General features: G+C 39.7%; 1 protein-coding gene across 1 annotated transcript in view; it reads left to right on the top strand.

The window, feature by feature from the left end:
* Positions 1-401: 401 nt before the first annotated feature.
* Positions 402-17,021, top strand: part of LOC109918346 (clathrin interactor 1) — a 45,748-nt gene continuing 29,128 nt past the window's right edge. The window contains exons 1-3 of the mRNA XM_048603936.1: positions 402-637; positions 8,091-8,319; positions 13,303-13,399. Of these exons, the coding sequence (XP_048459893.1) occupies positions 402-637; positions 8,091-8,319; positions 13,303-13,399 (562 nt within the window). The remainder of the gene's footprint in view (positions 638-8,090; positions 8,320-13,302; positions 13,400-17,021) is intronic.

The raw sequence follows: 17,021 nt of genomic DNA on the forward strand, positions 1-17,021 counted from the left end.
GATATCCAGTGCAATCAACCACTTGTTGATATCTCATCTTGTGAACTAAATTGGCTAAAGACTGGTCTCTCTAATGCGTGAGACCTCAGGAGGAAATAATCTGGATCATCCACTTTGCACATCTGGCTGAAGATGGTTGTAAATATTTCAGCCTGTCACGCCATTCCTTCCGAGCTCCAACATTGTCAGAGGTGGGGAGTATAGATTGATCATCCTCCTCCTTCCAATTTAATTGTCCACCAGCATTCATAATTGGGTGCAGTCTGAGAATATTACCAGTGCTAACTTCTCTATTTTATGGTAATGGATATACGTGCAGTGCATTTTTCAACATAGAAGATTAGAATGGTCCTCCAAGTCCAGGCTGATTCAGTGGTTACCAATGCTGACAACTGTTGTAAATGCCAAGACAAGCTGATGGCATCAGCTTAATTTTTGTTGTTTTTCTTCTTTGTTATACAGGTGATAGGTATGATTCTGAGCCAAAGTCCAGGTGGGATGATGACTGGGACAAAGGCAATAGAGGAGTTTTCCCATTCAGTGAAAAGTTAGGAGAGATCAGCGATAAAATTGGGACCACAATCGATGATACAATCAACAAGTTTAGGAAGAAAGATAAAGATGATTCACCAGAAAGGTACTGTGGACTTAAACGTGTTTTTTACATTTTAAATAGATGTTATGCAATTTCTTCAACTGTGGGAATATTTCTGGGTGACTCTTGCACGTCAGTAATGTTGGAGATGTGGAAAGTGACAGTTGGATTCAGTTTTAGAGGGGGAAGAAACTAGTATCAATAAAAACGTCTTGAGGTGTTGTGGTATTATGGGAAAATTATCTGATTCTGCTAACATGTTACTGAGGATATTTGTAGGAGTCCCTTGTGGGAGCCTCAAAAGACCAACTGCTTCATCAGGTGGATCATTTTATTGCGGCTCGCCTAACTCCACAAAACCTGCCCACCACAACGGTGATAAATATTCTACAGTTGCCTGAATGAACATAACCACAAAAGCACTGAAGAGGTTTAACACTACCCAATTCAAAACGGCCCACTCCTTCTACCATCTTAAATATCCCCTTCCTGCACCACCATTGTTCACTGGTGTAATATGTTTGATGCACTGTGCCAATGGTTAGAATTTCCTGGAACGTGAAGAACTGCAGGCTTATGGCACTATCATCACCTGCAGACTTCCTTCCAAGTCTCTCTCCATCTGAATTGGACACTAGTTATAGTCAACATTGTTGCTAGAAATCCTTACTTAGCACCTTGTGGAGAAGCACCTTCATTGCATTTACTCCAGCTGTTGTGGACCAGGCCAATCTCCCCTCAAATATATCAACAAGTTAGCCCAGACCCTAACTTTTATCTTATTTAAAGGCAAGTGTAAGGTGCTGCGTTCAAGATGTAATTCGATTGGTTGCACTACTCTGCTTTAAGCAAAATACACTCTTAACAGAATAGTAGATTTATTTAACTACTAAACAACAACTGTTCCAATTTGGTAATATCCCATAAACACATCCTTGGCAAAGGCAAATTCAGGCGATTCTTGCAGCAGAGACAACTCCAGCTTTTAGCTGTAACAGAGAGGGGAATAATAGCTTCCACGTTCAGCTTCAAGACCCTAGCAGCTGCGTAAAGCTAAAATAACACCCTGATTCTGTGGTAGCTGACTGCAACATTCATGCTACTTCTGTTGTTCCAACATTGTATAAAACCCAAGGCTTCAAGTTTTTAACTTTACTGGCTTGGAGTAGACAGCTTTGCATCTTTGTCTCAACACCTCTTCCTTTTGAAATAAAGGACTAAATACACTTCTTAAAGTTATAGTACCATTGCAAGCTTTGAGAAGTTTCACCTGGTGGGAAACTTGGGATAACTGTAAATTCTGATCTTGCCAGCAATGCTTATTTCCAGAATATTAATGCAAAACAAAAATTTAGAACATTTATCTGCTTGAGAGATTCTGGAGTCACTTTCATTTCAAAGTGTGAAATCTTAATGCATATCAACTTTTATTTCTTGGTTAAAGTTGTAATAAATTGGATATGAAATCTTTTTGGTACTTAAGTAGGTTTAACATGCATTGATTTCTCACCTTTACTGCTTTCCTGCTTCACATGCCTGTGATGCAGTTTGTTAACAATGTGGAAGAAAATTATTTTTCAATGCTTGAGCTAGAGTTTACATGGATGGTTTGAAGTACAAAAGGATCAAGATGCATAGAACTACATGTGTATAAACTATGCAGTGAATTGCTTTAGATTTAAGACTATTGGCAAACATCATATCTGTACCAGCAATATCTTTGAGAAAGTGAATATGACCTTGTAAAGCATTTTATTTTGTAATAAATACAGGTAGTTCTCCTATAACATGACAGTTGCATTCTTGTGTGACCTCACACTGTAGAAAATCGCCATACCTGTACAGCAGAAGTCTGTTATCCAAACAGCATCCACTATTCATCAATCACGTTGCAGCCAATTCACGTTAACAAAATACGCATCATTGCAGAACTATCTGTATAGTGCTTACAAACATGTATTTACTTGGAACCTCCCTGTTTGCACATAATACAAATCTGGTTTGCAGAACTTAGCAGTCAAAATAGGTTTCCAGTTGAAGTGGAGAATGAAACCTCATTTAAATAGCTTTCTGCATTTTCTGAAATCCATCCACCAACAGACAAACTGTCATCAGTGTGTATGTCCCCTCCGTGACCATCTCCACATCTTGATCGCTACTACGATCATATGTTTGACCAATATCAAACAAACCAATCACTTTTTGGACTTCAACAGGAGCTGATGCTGATCATCAGGCATGGGAAGAAGTTGATTGGAGGAAGCAAAACAGTCTTGTTGTGGTAGTAATACTGAAGCACAAGCTTCAAATATTCAGTGGTTTTCTGGCCTCCTAATCACAATACTATGTCTTGTAAATGCCCCTGTAATGTGCATTAACACCTTATTGACTGTAATAAGTAGAAGGACAGGCAAGATGTGCATGTAACAAAAAACACAGACTGCTGGACTAACCACCATCTTATAATTTCAAAGTTAAATGTTAAGATCTAGACATGCCCAACACATGAAGGTCCAAAATCAAGTTGGTGTGTCAAGGAAGGAAGTTCTGAGAAACTAGAATGTTACTGTATACAGTAAAAATGAACAAATGTGTTGTGATTAACTAGCTGACCTTCAGAGAGTGCACCCCATTGCTTTAGAGTTGCTTGTCCCTACCTTCCATAAGCACCCATATTGGTTTGAAGGAAACAATTAGGTAACCCAGTAATAAATGGAAAAGAGATATTGTTGCTATAGGGTTTTCGTCAATGGCATGTCATTACTATCCGTGCACAATGCCTAGCAAAACCTCCACAAAACTGTGCATTGCATACTCAAAACCTTAAAACACTTCAGCTGAATCAGAAAGCTGATGACCTTCTGACATGCAGACCACAAAGACTGGAAGAGAGTCTACAGTGCTCTGAAATCAGTCAGTGGGCTCTAGACTACTGGTTCATCACCAATCCTCTGTTGGCAGAACAATGTTTTTCAGCAATAAAGGCCAAATACTAGAAAATTGGATAGTGCACTTTAATCACGTCCTCAACCTGCCTTCATCCAGCCATAAAGTACTATTCGACAGCTACAAGTCGCCATCAGCTGTTCTCCTGATGACTCTCCCACACTGTTAGAAATGAAGATCACAATCAGCTTCCTATCTAATGGCAAAGATGTAGGAAATAATGCACCCCAGCTCTGGTCTACAGCATCAGTGCTTGCTCCAGAAGCTCACTGAGCTCGTTCAAATTGTGAACCATTCGACAAAAATACAAATATGTCTCCACTGTCCACCTACACAAGTGCAGAGGAGTTTCAGTTTTGTAAATTGGTGACAAATCTACAACAGAATTCTTCTGAACTGCTTAAGATCTCAACCCAGTTTGTTGGCATGGAAGCCCCCACCCCGAACAAATCCCTCATGTCTTTTCTAGCTCTCTGTCCTCTCACCTTAAACACGTGCACCCTGGCCTTGAAATCCTATTATAGGGAAAAGATCCCTACCATTAACCCTATCTCTACCCCTCATGATTTTATGAACTTCAAGGTCACTTCTCAACTTCCTCTGCTCCAGCAAAAAAAGTCACAACCTTTCTTTATAACCCAAACCTTACATACTCTGCAACAGCCTGTAAAATTTCTTCTGAACCCTCTCTGGCTAAATAATATTCTTCCTATAACTGGATGGTGAGAACTGTACACAGTATTCCAGAAGTGACCTAACTATGACCCCCGTCCCCCAACTCCTGTACTCCAAGGTTACAGCAAGGAAATTTAAGCATGCTAATTGCCTTTTTAACCACCCTGTGTCTATATGTGATACATTCTTCAAAGAATTAAATACCTGCACCCCTAGGTCGTTCTGCTTTACAATGCTACCCAAGGCCCTACCATTTATTGTATAAGTGCTACCCCTGTTTGTACCAAATTGCAATACCTTGCATTTATCCAGCTTGAACTCCCATCTGCCATTTTTCTGCTCATTGACCCATTTGATCAAGATCCCTTTGTAATCTTAAACCTTCTTCACTGTCTACTATGCCACCAATTTTGGTGTTGTCCACAAGCTTACTGACCATGTCTTCTATATTCTCATCCAAATCATTTATATAAATGACCAACAAAAGCAGAACCAATCCCTATGGAACACTGCTGGTGACACGCCTTCAGTCTGAAGAACAATCCTCCACCACCACTTTGTGTCTCACCATATCCAATTGGCAAGATCACCCTGACTCGTGACCTAACTTTACTAATTAGTCTATCATGTGGAACATTGTCAAAGGCTTTACCAAAGTCCAAGTAAACAACGCGTACTGCATGGTCAAAGGAAGTGTTACAAGGATACTCCAAAGGTTTTGGCTTAGTTTTGATAGAAACTTTGAACCCAGGATTGTTGGACCTGATGCAGCCAAATTAAAATATGGTGTGACCTCCCTCGAAAACTAGCGCATCTCGGGAGGAAGGAGAAAATGCAGAAAGGAAATCTCAAGCTATCAAATCACCAAAAACTCTGGTGTCTGCTTTATTCTCCTCATTTTCTGCAGAACGTTCTGAGTGCAGATTGGCCTTAGCAGTCACCTACGTTTGGAAATTTGCCAAACACCACAGATGATGAACGTTTGATGACCAAAATATCCATCTAACATTTTTTCTTCAAAATATCATTGTCAGGATATAGGTGTTGCTAGTATTGCTTAGCCTTTATTTCCACTCCTATTTTCCCTCCTGGTAGCAATTTAAACAACTGATTGCCATAGGGTAGAGGTTGGTTAAGATTCAATGATGAGGAGAGACTGGAATTGCTGATAGGCCAGAAGTGACTGTCCTAATTTTTTATAAATGACTGGACCTCGGCTGGATAATTCTGGATACTGTACCACAGGAAAGATGCAAAGATTGAAACCAAGTTTAAACTTTGCCAGCAATGAGGCTGTGAAGAGCAGTTGGGCATTCTACAGTTTTAGAACGGAGGAAATTAAAATGTGATAAAAGATAGTGAATGAGTAGGCAACCAGCAACAGCAACATCCCATGACCTTTTTCTTAAAAAAAAAAAACTTGTCTAGTGTCCTGTCTTCTGACTCCTCTCTTAGACAGGGGTTGTATTAACCATTTTCCAGTTTTCTAGAACCATCCCTGTGATTGCTGAAAGATCAACACCAACGCCTCTATAATCTCCTCAGCTGTCTCCTTCAGAACTTACTGCATAGTCTGTCTGGTCCAAGTGATTTATCCACCTTCAAACCCTTCAGTTTCCCCAGCACCACCTCCACTGCATTTACCTCTGCCATCTGACTTGCATGAAATTCTGGTATGCTGCTGGTGTCTTCCACTATGAAAACTGATGCAAAATACCTCTTATTTTCTCTGCCATTTCTTGGTTCCCCATTACTGCTACTGCTACAGCTGTATTTTCCGCTGGTCCATTGTGTGCTCTTGCTTCTCTCTCAGCTTTAAATATCTAAAAAATACTCTTGCTATCTTTTAATACCAGTTAGCTTACACTCATGCTTCATCTGCTCCCACTTTATTGCTTTTTTAAGTGATCTCTTGCCTGATTTGTAAAGGCTTCCCACTGATCTTCACTAGATTGTATGCTTTTTCTTTTGCTTTCATGCTGACCCGATTTCCCTTGTCAGCCATGGCTGCCTCATCCTCCCCTTAATGTTTCTTCTCCCTTGGGATGCTGTTCGGAGCTTTGGATTCACTGGGCCAAATGGCCTGCTTCCACACTGTAGGGATTCTATAATTAGTTCCCCACCCTAGGTAAAAGACCTTTGCTATTCACTTTATCTGTGCCCTTCATGATTTTATAAACATCTATAAAGTCACCCCTCAACCTCCTATGCTCTAGTGAAAAAAGTCCCACCCTGTCCTTATAACTCACCTTCTAGTCCTGGCAACATCCTGCAAAATTTTTTTCTGAACCCTCTCCAGTTTAAAAATATCCATCTTACAGAAGGCAACCAGAGCACAGTACTCCAAAAGTGGCCTCACCAGTATTCTGTACAACCTCCAACATGACGTCCCAACTCCAATACTCAATGGTTTGAGCAATGAAGACAAGTATGCTAAATGCGTTCTTAACCACCCTGTCTACCTTTGCAACTTTCAAAGAACTATGTACTTGAACCCGTAGATCTGTCTGTTCGACAACACAACACTCTCCAGGGCACTACCATTAATTGTATAAGTCCTGCCCTTTTTTATCTTAGTGAAATGCAGCATTTATCCAAATTAAACTCCATCTGCCATTCCTTGACCCATTGGCCCAATTGATCAAGATCCCTTTGTAATCTTAGATAACATTCATCATTATCGACTATACCACCATTTTGTAACTGCCTCCTGAAACACAGCATCCAGGTAACTCTTGCCTTCCATGACGCGTCACACTTTTCAAAGTGCAGACTCCAGCTCATCAGCTTTGAGCTGGAGTTCTTCAAGCAGCCAGCAATTGATACAGATGTGGTCACTATGAACCACAGTAGGGTCCACCAGCTCCCATATTGTGCAGTTACAGCACATTGCCTGGCTTTGGCTCTCTATTTTAATTACTTAGTTCTTAATTTGATTTTTTGTTTTAAATTTCATACTGAGTTTTTAGTTTATAGCCTGAAAACATTTTCCATATTTACCTGCAATCTGAAAGTAATCTATAATCATCAAATTAATAGCTATCACCAACCAGTGAACTTGCAGTTTACCTGTGTTACGGCTTTGTGCTGGGCCTCTGATCCTGTGGTTCAATTTATCCTGTTTTTAAAAAAAAACACTTTACAAACTATGAGCCATAAAAAAACCAAAAAGCACCCTTACCCCTCTGCACCTCCTTCCCAAGTTTCCTCCAAATTCCCGAACTATACACTCGGGCTGCATCTCAGTCTAGATGTGATCTCTCTTTCCTGACTGTGCGCAGCTACTGATCAAGCGCTTTCAACAGATTCTTTCTTAATTAGAACTGAGGTGAACAAGATGACTCAGACTAGTCAAGCTTCAATAGTAAGTAATACCTATAAGGCCCCATTCGGGCTTCAGGTGGTTGACTGATAACTGTCCCACAATCAGCTAAGTCTGCTATCTTATTAACCTTTTCAGTGGACTACTGAACTTCAGATTTCTAAAATGGAGAAAGAAATGAAAAATTTACCAGTTCTGTTCCCATGTTGCCTCCAAATTCCCCGAACTATATATCAGACTTTTACTTTCTATTGCATTTAAATGTTGAGTCAAATGATGAGATTCCATTTTCTTTCGGCTTTTGGAGGAGCAGAACGTCTTAGGAACCAGCTTCTGGATTTCCATGTTTAACTGTGTATGATTTCTATAAATTGTTCAATTTGTGCACAAGCAGTGGCAAGCAAAGTTTCACTGTTTATATTTTCACAGCAAAATCCACCCTATTTTTGACACTGCTTCATTTTGTTTCGGTCTTAATTAGCCTGCCTGTTGCCAGATATCACCAACTAATTTTTCAATCTAATACGCTTTTATCACTGTTCTAAATCTCAGCGACAGTGAGGAGGAGAGAAGGCCCAAGAACAATGGCAAGGTTGGAAAGTCGGAGTACAAAGATGAAGAGGAGACAGTGACCACCAAATCAATCCACATTACGCAAGCTTCAGAGACCACCACCACCCGGCATAAACGTTCTGGCATACCTTCCAAAACAGTTGATCTTGGTGCTGCAGCCCATTACACAGGAGACAATACAAGTCCGGAATTAAACTCTGCTGCAAAGGTGGGAACCTACTTAATACACATTGTAGAAATGTATTTTGCTAAGTTGATGTATTTCTGCTTTAACTTTGTTAGATTACTTACTCTTTTGCTTTTAAGCACCTATTGGATTTTAATGCACAGGAGGAAGCAACTATTCCCATTATACTTATGACAGTTCTTTTAAACAGTGGTCAGTGAATCAAAAACAAATTGCTGGAAAAGCTCAGCAGGTGCATTGCCATCTGTGGAGAGAAAGCAGAGTTAATATTCAGGTCCAATGATCCTTCTGCAGTTTTTTGTTTTTTTAACTGCTCAATGAATCCCACTTTTCCACTGTTTCTTCAGTCTTGTCAATGTTTTTGTTTTGACTCCATATCCATTTTTGAAAGTTGGGCTTGTAATGGAAGATAATAGATGTGTAATTTTCTTTGCAAATCAGTCATTAGTTTGGCTATATTTTTTTTAAAAAAGCCTGAAAAATCATCTAAATAGACTACATCTGCTTTTAAAAGATTTGAGAAATTAAAATTTGCCTTCCAATTTCTCTTTCCTCCCCCAAACTTCTGAAGTTACCAGGTAAAGACGGTGTACCTGTCCAAATTGTTCAGTTCCTATGCCAAAGCCCATATAGTACTTAAAGCCATTTAGCCATGGTTCTTAACCAAAATCTCCATCATCTCTCACTCCTCCGTGGCCTTCATGCACTTTGCAGTAAGTGTAATTGGATGGCAGTTTGAAATGGCAGGGTTAGCTTTCTGGTCCTCAGCTGTTAACTAACCTGGGATGATAAAATTAATTTTCACTTCTGTCTCCTCTGGTTAAAATCTAACTAACCCAGCTCAGACTCTGGTTTTCCTTGCTTGCTGTACCCTAAAGAGATAATGCCATTGTCTTGTAGCGCACCAGCACCTACAAGTTCCCGTCTAAGCCTCAGCATCTTGACTTTAAACTATATGGCTATTTCTTTACTTGTGGGGTCAAAATCCTGGGACTTTTTTCCTAACAACATTGTGATATCTCTTCACCCTAGGACTGCAGTGGTTCAAGAAGGCAGATCAGTACTCTTATCCAGAGCAATTAGGGGTGAGCAATGAATGCTGGCCTAACCAGCAGCACCCACGTCCCATAAACAAATTGAACACCTACTTTATTCTTTATTAATGTTCTTTGAAAGATCCACATTATATTTCCAAAGATAAAAATCAAACTCTCAAATTATTTTTGTTTTCCATTGAAAGGTGATAACTTTTTTCCTGCTCCCTTTCTGTGGACTTGCTGTGTGAACTATCAGTGTGGCAGGGAATGTTCCTTGCCCCAGTACTGCCCTAACTTGCTATTCTGATGCTGTGAATGTCTGTGGTAAAGGAAACATGAGGGAAAATATTTAACTTCTCACCTAGTTCTTGATATCCTTGATCCTTTGTCAACACCTCACATCTCCCATCTCCCATCTGCCTGAGGTTCCTCAATGTGCAGAATAAAATAAGAGGGAGGATGTGCATTTTACCCAGTGTAAACATCTACAGAAGCATGTTAACTTTGTATGCTTATTCCCAGATGCAGATGATGTTGTCAATGCTGCATCTATTAGCTAGTTGCCCTGAGGCCGTTAAGACATTTAGTCCGAAACTGAACTAGACCAGCATACTTGGGTACTGTATACTCCACTGTGGCTATAAATACAGGCTCAGAATTCTCCAGTGAATAACTCCTCCAAGTCTGTTCATCATTTACAAGGCACAAGTCCAGAGTTTGCTGGAATACACCCCACTTGGATGAGTGCGGTTTCGGGCAAAGCAGTCCGGTTTATTTGGCACCTCATCCACAACCTTTTACATTCACTCTCTCCATCACCATTGCACAGTGGCATCCTCAGTTGTACCAGCCTCGAGATGAACTGCAGCAACTCACCAAGGCTCCTTCAATAACATCTTCCATACCTATTACCTTTACTAGCTAGAAGGATACGGATAGCAGATGCATGGAACTTGCAAGTTCTTGTCCAAGCCACATACCTTTCAGATTTGGAGCTATATCACCACATCTGGACTGTGGGCTAAAATCCTGAGACTGTCTTCCTAATAGCACTGTGTGTGTGCCTACACCACCTGGACTACAACGATTCAAGAAGGTGGTTCTTCACCACCTTCTCCAGGGCAAGCAGAGCTGGGTAATAAACACTGGTCTGACTGGTGATGCCACATCCCGTGAAAGAATATCCTAATGAAAGGAAGTAGAGTTGTTATGACAGTCTAGCAGTTTTGGTCATTAGTTTTCTCATACCGTCCTCTGGTTACCAGAACCACTGAATTATTTTTCCCTAACATACCATAATGGAATTTCAGCTCTCAGTCTCTGAATTTCTCATCCAGTGTTATAAACACAAAGCAACCACATTTGACAATGCTTCCTGAGAAATTTGTCATTGGCTTTTAAAAACAAAAGCAGCTTTTATAAATAATTGAAGAGAAGAATGTTGAGAATTTTTTTTGTTACTAATGAAATATGTTAAGATTCGGGTATGATCAAAAGGAGTAAGCCACAGTAATTCCCCTTGAGTGCTAACTTTATATCTGCTCATTGCCTGATGTATGATTGACCTGGGTAAATATCAGAGGAAGCCTGTCTAACCATACTGCTTTCTGCATGTTTTTATCAATCTTTCAATCAATACATCAAAGCAATATCGCTACAATCAGCAATTTTTTTCTCTGTGCTATGCTACATTTTGTTAATGCAGTGTGTTTTTACTTGCTTTGGTATTTCTGCTCTTATTTGTTCCAGCAAATGCTGCTCTTAAGAGTTGGCGCCACAATCTGTGATGTGTAATAGTAGCTATATGACATTTTCTTCATGTACCTGCTTAACCCAATTTAGAGAAACAGCAATGCAATTACAGATTTTGCCCTTGTAAACTGTTTGAGAGTATTTTCATTTGTATAATTCTAGCTGCAAAATTGCTAATGGTGAACAATGGTTTAGCATTAGGAATGTCATATGAGAAGTAAATTACAAAACGGAAATAACAGCTCTTTTGTTGTTCTCTTCAGCATGTCTGCTATATAGAACTGTGCTTTATAAACCTGCAGACTGTATGAATATCAGATTTCACAGCTTTTATTTCACAATTGCACTTTTGGGGCCAGATAGTTCTAGGTCTTCCTCCCCTAATGTTAGAGCAGTTCACCTTTAAGTCTGATATTGCCACTCTGTCAATTTAATTTTATGTAGCCTGTCTTACTCTGATGAATAAAAGGCACTTTTTGTTTTCGTTTACAAACTTTTTTCAAAGATATAGCTTAAGATCAGAACTATAGGGACAAGCAAATGAATATAGGCAGATTTTTGCAGTCATGTTTGCTGCATTATCCACAGTTCAAAGTCAAATGTAATTTTTTTGAGGGTGCATAATTTCTTTTGGACTTCTTTTATTAAAGTAGGACAATAATTGTAAGACAATGTGTACCATTGCTTATATTATGAAATAAATGCTTTAAAATATGATGTGTTGGAATGACCGGCTGCTGTATACAGCCGAATGAGAAGTTCAGTTTATGCTTGGAGGTGTTAATTATGGTGCCTGGATTTCTTAGTAGACTGCAAATAGAATGCCCACAATCAGATGAATGTGTGGTCTCTGCTGCTACCTGCTGGATGTTGCAGTTGCCTCAGCACAAATTTTAACTTCAGTCTCAAATTATTTGGTTAGCTCGCATTGGGAATATGACCAGCATGATGTGAGTGCCATTAAATTTCCTTGATTTTTCTAAATTATTTCAGATTATTTGAAGGACTTTTCCCTACTAAATGGAAGTAGTTCCCTTTATCATGTCAATTCATGACCACACTGAGTGACGTGCCTTTGTGCAAAAGAACAATACATGCAAAATTCAGATTCTTTCCCTAACTAATAAAGTTCAGAAGGGTTGATAAATACCGTTTCACTAAACTGTGTACATATTCAATTGTTTACAGTTTAATGTCGATGTAAATGAACCTCGTTTTACTTAACTCCCTGTAACAAGTCATTTCATAATGCAGAGTACACTAAGCGTCGAGATACACTGCTTACTTTTGAATTGAAGTGAGGGGTAACATCTGCTATTGCTCAGAAACCAGCAAATTCAGTGTCTGTAGTTATCGGTATGTCAGGTACTAAAACTTGGTTGGTAAATTGCATCAATGCATAGAATTTCACATAGAATTTCCTATTGCTGCTTGCCAAATGACTTAGTGTTGTGCAGAGCTTTGTCATATTGTCAGAATGTCTTATTTCTGTTTAAGTTTAACATTTGTAAATGAAGTTGCTAAAGTGCCGTCAAATTAATCACTGAACCTGGTTGTGCAGTTTTGCTAAAGAACTTTTTGTGCCTTATCTGCCAATTGTGATCTTAGACCCAGGAAGAATATCTGTAAACATAGGGAAGTTAACTATTTTCAATCCACACAGCAACTTCACCAATAAAATTACAAACTTAAAAGAAATTGGGAGTTGAAAACTACTCTAACTTGAAGTCCCAGCTAGAACATTTAGCCTCACATTCTTCTCTGGGGAAAAAACACTTCAGTTGCATATGGTAGCTAAATGCAGAGCTGTCCAATATTTTTCACCTTATGTGCTGCATTGTCTCACATTTTTAGACCCTTATATCCCAGTAATTTGCAGATCTCCGAGTTGCTGAGTTCAACAGGTGTTAACATTCTGAATCGGGATTAATCACCTGATGAAACCGTAGTGCTAACAACAGCTCAAACTAGCAATTTATAACATGTTTCCTAATCTGGGAAAGACTGTTGGAATTTCAAATAGAAACAAAACTATTCTTGCAGAAAACATTTTTATTATCCAGTGACACAAATAATGCACCAAGTCAAAATATCAAACAAGTGCGGTATACTTGAGATCCCTGTACTCTTAATTCGGTAAAGGGAACCAAATCAGATCATGCAACCACACTGGTACAGTGCTTCTTCATTATAGTGTCTGTCTTTTTGTACCTAGGTTTCAGCACCGAGCGCTGTTAAGAACGATTCAAAGAATGACCTAGTCGACCTACTCTTTGACACAGGATTTGAATCCAGTCAGATTGCTTCCACAGGTAACGTTGTCACTGATGTTTTTTTGATAATGCACCTGAGCTCACTTCCTGAACAGCAGTGCTGATCAATTAAGTTACTGGAGTCATTCTCATGAAACAGCTGACTCTCTCTATTCCTTTTCCAAAGCAATTGGGGCAGATGCCAGTTTCCAATCATTGTATTGTTCAGGACACGGCACCTGCTACATGCTTCCAGTTTCAGTATAAAAGTTCCTACCTCAGTAACATTTATTACCTGAAAAAACTGGTAGCCAGCCAGTGGAGAAAACAATTAGACATGTTCTCTTTTTTAAAAAAAAAATCTGCACTGAGTGGGGCATTTACATCTGTTTTCATGATTCTTGTCGACAGTACTAATTGGGCGACGCACTTGTGAGACACCTATATTGCTTTTCAGAATGCCCACCTATTTATCAATTTATTTGTTCTTGTTCACTTCCCCTGCTTTCCATCTCTGGAAATGAAAAATATTAAGGGACATGAAAGTAGTGTGGGGAAATAGTTGAAGTAGAACATCAGCCAAGATGATCCGTTAAATAATGGAGTAGGCTCAAGGCACTGAATGGCCTAATCCTATTTCTTATATTTCTGTCCTTTAAGCAGCATATGGACCTTGTAAATTTGCGGTATCTAATTGTGTGTGAAGATCAGGTATCTTAATTTGATACAAACCAGATATTGAACTGAAACTGTCCCCAATATCTATGTTCTGCCTCTGCTTTTAGAAACATTATTTTATTGATTATTTCTTCTGTTAAATAATGTTCTGACCTTCCTTCAGGTTTCCTGCAGATTTCATTTTATTAAAAATCCTCTGTTTTGCAGACATTTCTGACTCTGTATAATTTTTTTCTCATGACTAATTTAAACTGAAAATATTTAAATAGTAATTTGTCAATTGGTTTGAAATTTGCAACTTTTTAATTTACTTCATATCTTGTCACTTTTCTGTTGTGGTTCCCCAAATTTCCGAGAAGTTTTTTTTAATATTTATGCATCGGGTGTGGGTGTCACCGGCTCGGCCTGTATTTATGCCTATCCTTGACTGCCCTGGAGAAAGTGATGGTCACCTTGAAATACTGTAGTCCTTGGAGTGCAGGGATATCCACAATGGAAGAGTTGTAGTTTTGATTTTGATTTTTTAATTTATTAAAAATTAATAAATTTGAATAGATTTTAGCCAGTCACAACGAAGGAATGGCAATATAGTTCTGTCAGGATGGTTTGTGGCGTGGTGGGGAAATTTCAGGTGGTGGCATTCCCATGCATCTCTCATCCTTATTCTTTTAGATGGAAGAGGTCATGAATTTAGAAGCTGGCAGGAGCCTCTGAGTTGCTGCAGTGCATCTTGTAGATGATACACACTGCTGCCATTGTGCCTTAATGGAGAAGTAAATGTTGAAGGTGGTAAATGGGGTGCCAGTCAAGCATGCTGCATTTTTCCGACTGGTGTCAAGCATCTTCAATGTTGTTGGCACATCACCTTTGCAGGGAAGCAAGAGAATATACCATTACACTCCTGACTTGTGCCTTTTAGATGGTGGACAGGTTTTGGGGAAACGGGGAATAAGTTAGTTGCCAGGGAATTCCTATCCTTCAGTTAACTCTTGTGTCCACAATACTTGTATGGCAGGTCCAGTTCTGATCCTGATCGATATTAACCTCCAGAATGTTGACAGTGAGGGAGTAGTCGTAGTGCCATTGAATGTCAAGAGACAATGATTAGATTTTGTCCTTGGTCATTGTTTCACACTTCTGTGGTGTCCCAAGCCAGACTGCATGTGCACATAGGCAGCTCTAGTATCTGAGTGTTGTTGAATGGTGCTGAACATTGTACTATCATCAGTGAACCTCTCCACTTCTGAGTGTTGTGAAACTATGGAATTTTTCTACTCCAGATGGCTATAGAAGCTAGATTGTAGACATATTCTTGGAGATTGATATGTAGAAAGCAGCCAATGATGTAAAGAGAAATGGGGAGTGGGTAAAAGGCATTGAAGATAAGTCATGAGTGCATTGAATAGTGGATCAGCCTCAATTGGTTGAAGGGCCTACTCCTGTTTCGGTGTTCTGACCATATAATGAAAAGAAGATCATTGAAGCAGGTGAATATGTTTTTACCCAAGACATTACCATGAGAAACTCCTGCAGTGGTGTCCAGGCACTCAGTTGATTGACCTCCAACCATAACCATCTTCCTTTGGGCTAAGTATGACTTCAACCAACAGTTTTTCCTGTGATTCGCATTCACTCCAGTTTTGCTAGGGCACCTTGATGCCACATTCTGAAATGCTGCCTTTGATGTCAAGGGCAGACATTCTTAACTGCCCTCGTGCATATCTTTCATCCATGTTTAGACCAAGGTTGTGTGTGCTCAAGAGTTGTGGTCTTAGTGAAACTCAAACTGAGCATCAGTCAGTAGGTTATTCCTTTGCCAGTACCACTGGATAGCATTGTTAATTATTTAATCGTTACTTTGCCAATGTTTGAAAGTAGATTGGAGAAGAAGTTGGCTGGATTGGCTTTGACCTATTTATTGTGGATAGAGCATAACTGGACAATATTTGCATGTCATCTGGTAGAAGTCCAATGTTGTAGCTGTACTGCATTAGTTTGGCGAGGGGCATAGCTGGTTCTGGAGTTAAGTACTAATGCTGGAATGCTGTCAGGAACCATTGCCTTTGCAGCATCCAGTGCCTTTGGTTATTTATTGGTAGTGTGAAGTAAATTGAATTGGCTGAAGATTAGCTTCCATGATGCTAGAGACTGCAGGAAGAAGCAGAGTTGGATCATTCATTCAGCATTTCCACCTGACAATTGTTGCAACCTGATGTGCTGGACTCCTCCAGTGTTTAACCTGAAGCCATGAGCGTTCATGGGGTCTGGAGTCAATGTTGAGGATTGCCAGGACAACTCCCTTCTGACTGTATACCGCTATATTGTCACCTCTAGTGAGGAGGACAGGATGTACCCAGGGACAGTGGTGGTGGTTTCCAGGACATTGCCTGTATGTTGTAAGTATGACTGTCAAGATGCTGCTTGGCCCTCTCATTTACTTCTCTCACTTGTGGCACAAGTTCCCAAATGTTATTAAGTGGGATTTTGCAGAGTCAATAGGACTGGATTTGCTGTTGTATGGGTTGATACTACCTGATCTGTCTGGTTTCGTTCCTTGTGACATTTTGGTGATTTTATGAAACTAGGCAATTTCAGGGGGCAGATAAAGAGTCACAGTGCTGTGAATCTGGCATCTCATGTAGGCCAGACCAGGTAAGGACAGCAGATGTCCTTACTTCATGAACCAGATGCATTTTTTACAACAACCAACAATGGTTTCATTGTCACCATTAAACTAGCTTTTAATTAATTGAATTCATTTTTCACCATCTGCCTTGATGAAATTAATACCCAGGTTCCCAGAGTATTAGCCTGGTTTACTAGTCCAGTCACATTGCCACTCCTCCTCCATTTCCCTATTGTTGACACCCATCAGCTTTTGGAGTCGACATTATGGCAGACTTTGCCAGATTTAGAATCACTTTTCAAAACGTCACATGAAGTAAAGGGTCTGCTAAATGAGTTAGCATGGAGAATCTGAGATAACCAGGTGTAGAGCTGGATG

Source organism: Rhincodon typus, chromosome 12 (genome assembly GCF_021869965.1).
Source record: "Rhincodon typus isolate 14 chromosome 12, sRhiTyp1.1, whole genome shotgun sequence".
NCBI lineage: Eukaryota > Metazoa > Chordata > Chondrichthyes > Orectolobiformes > Rhincodontidae > Rhincodon > Rhincodon typus.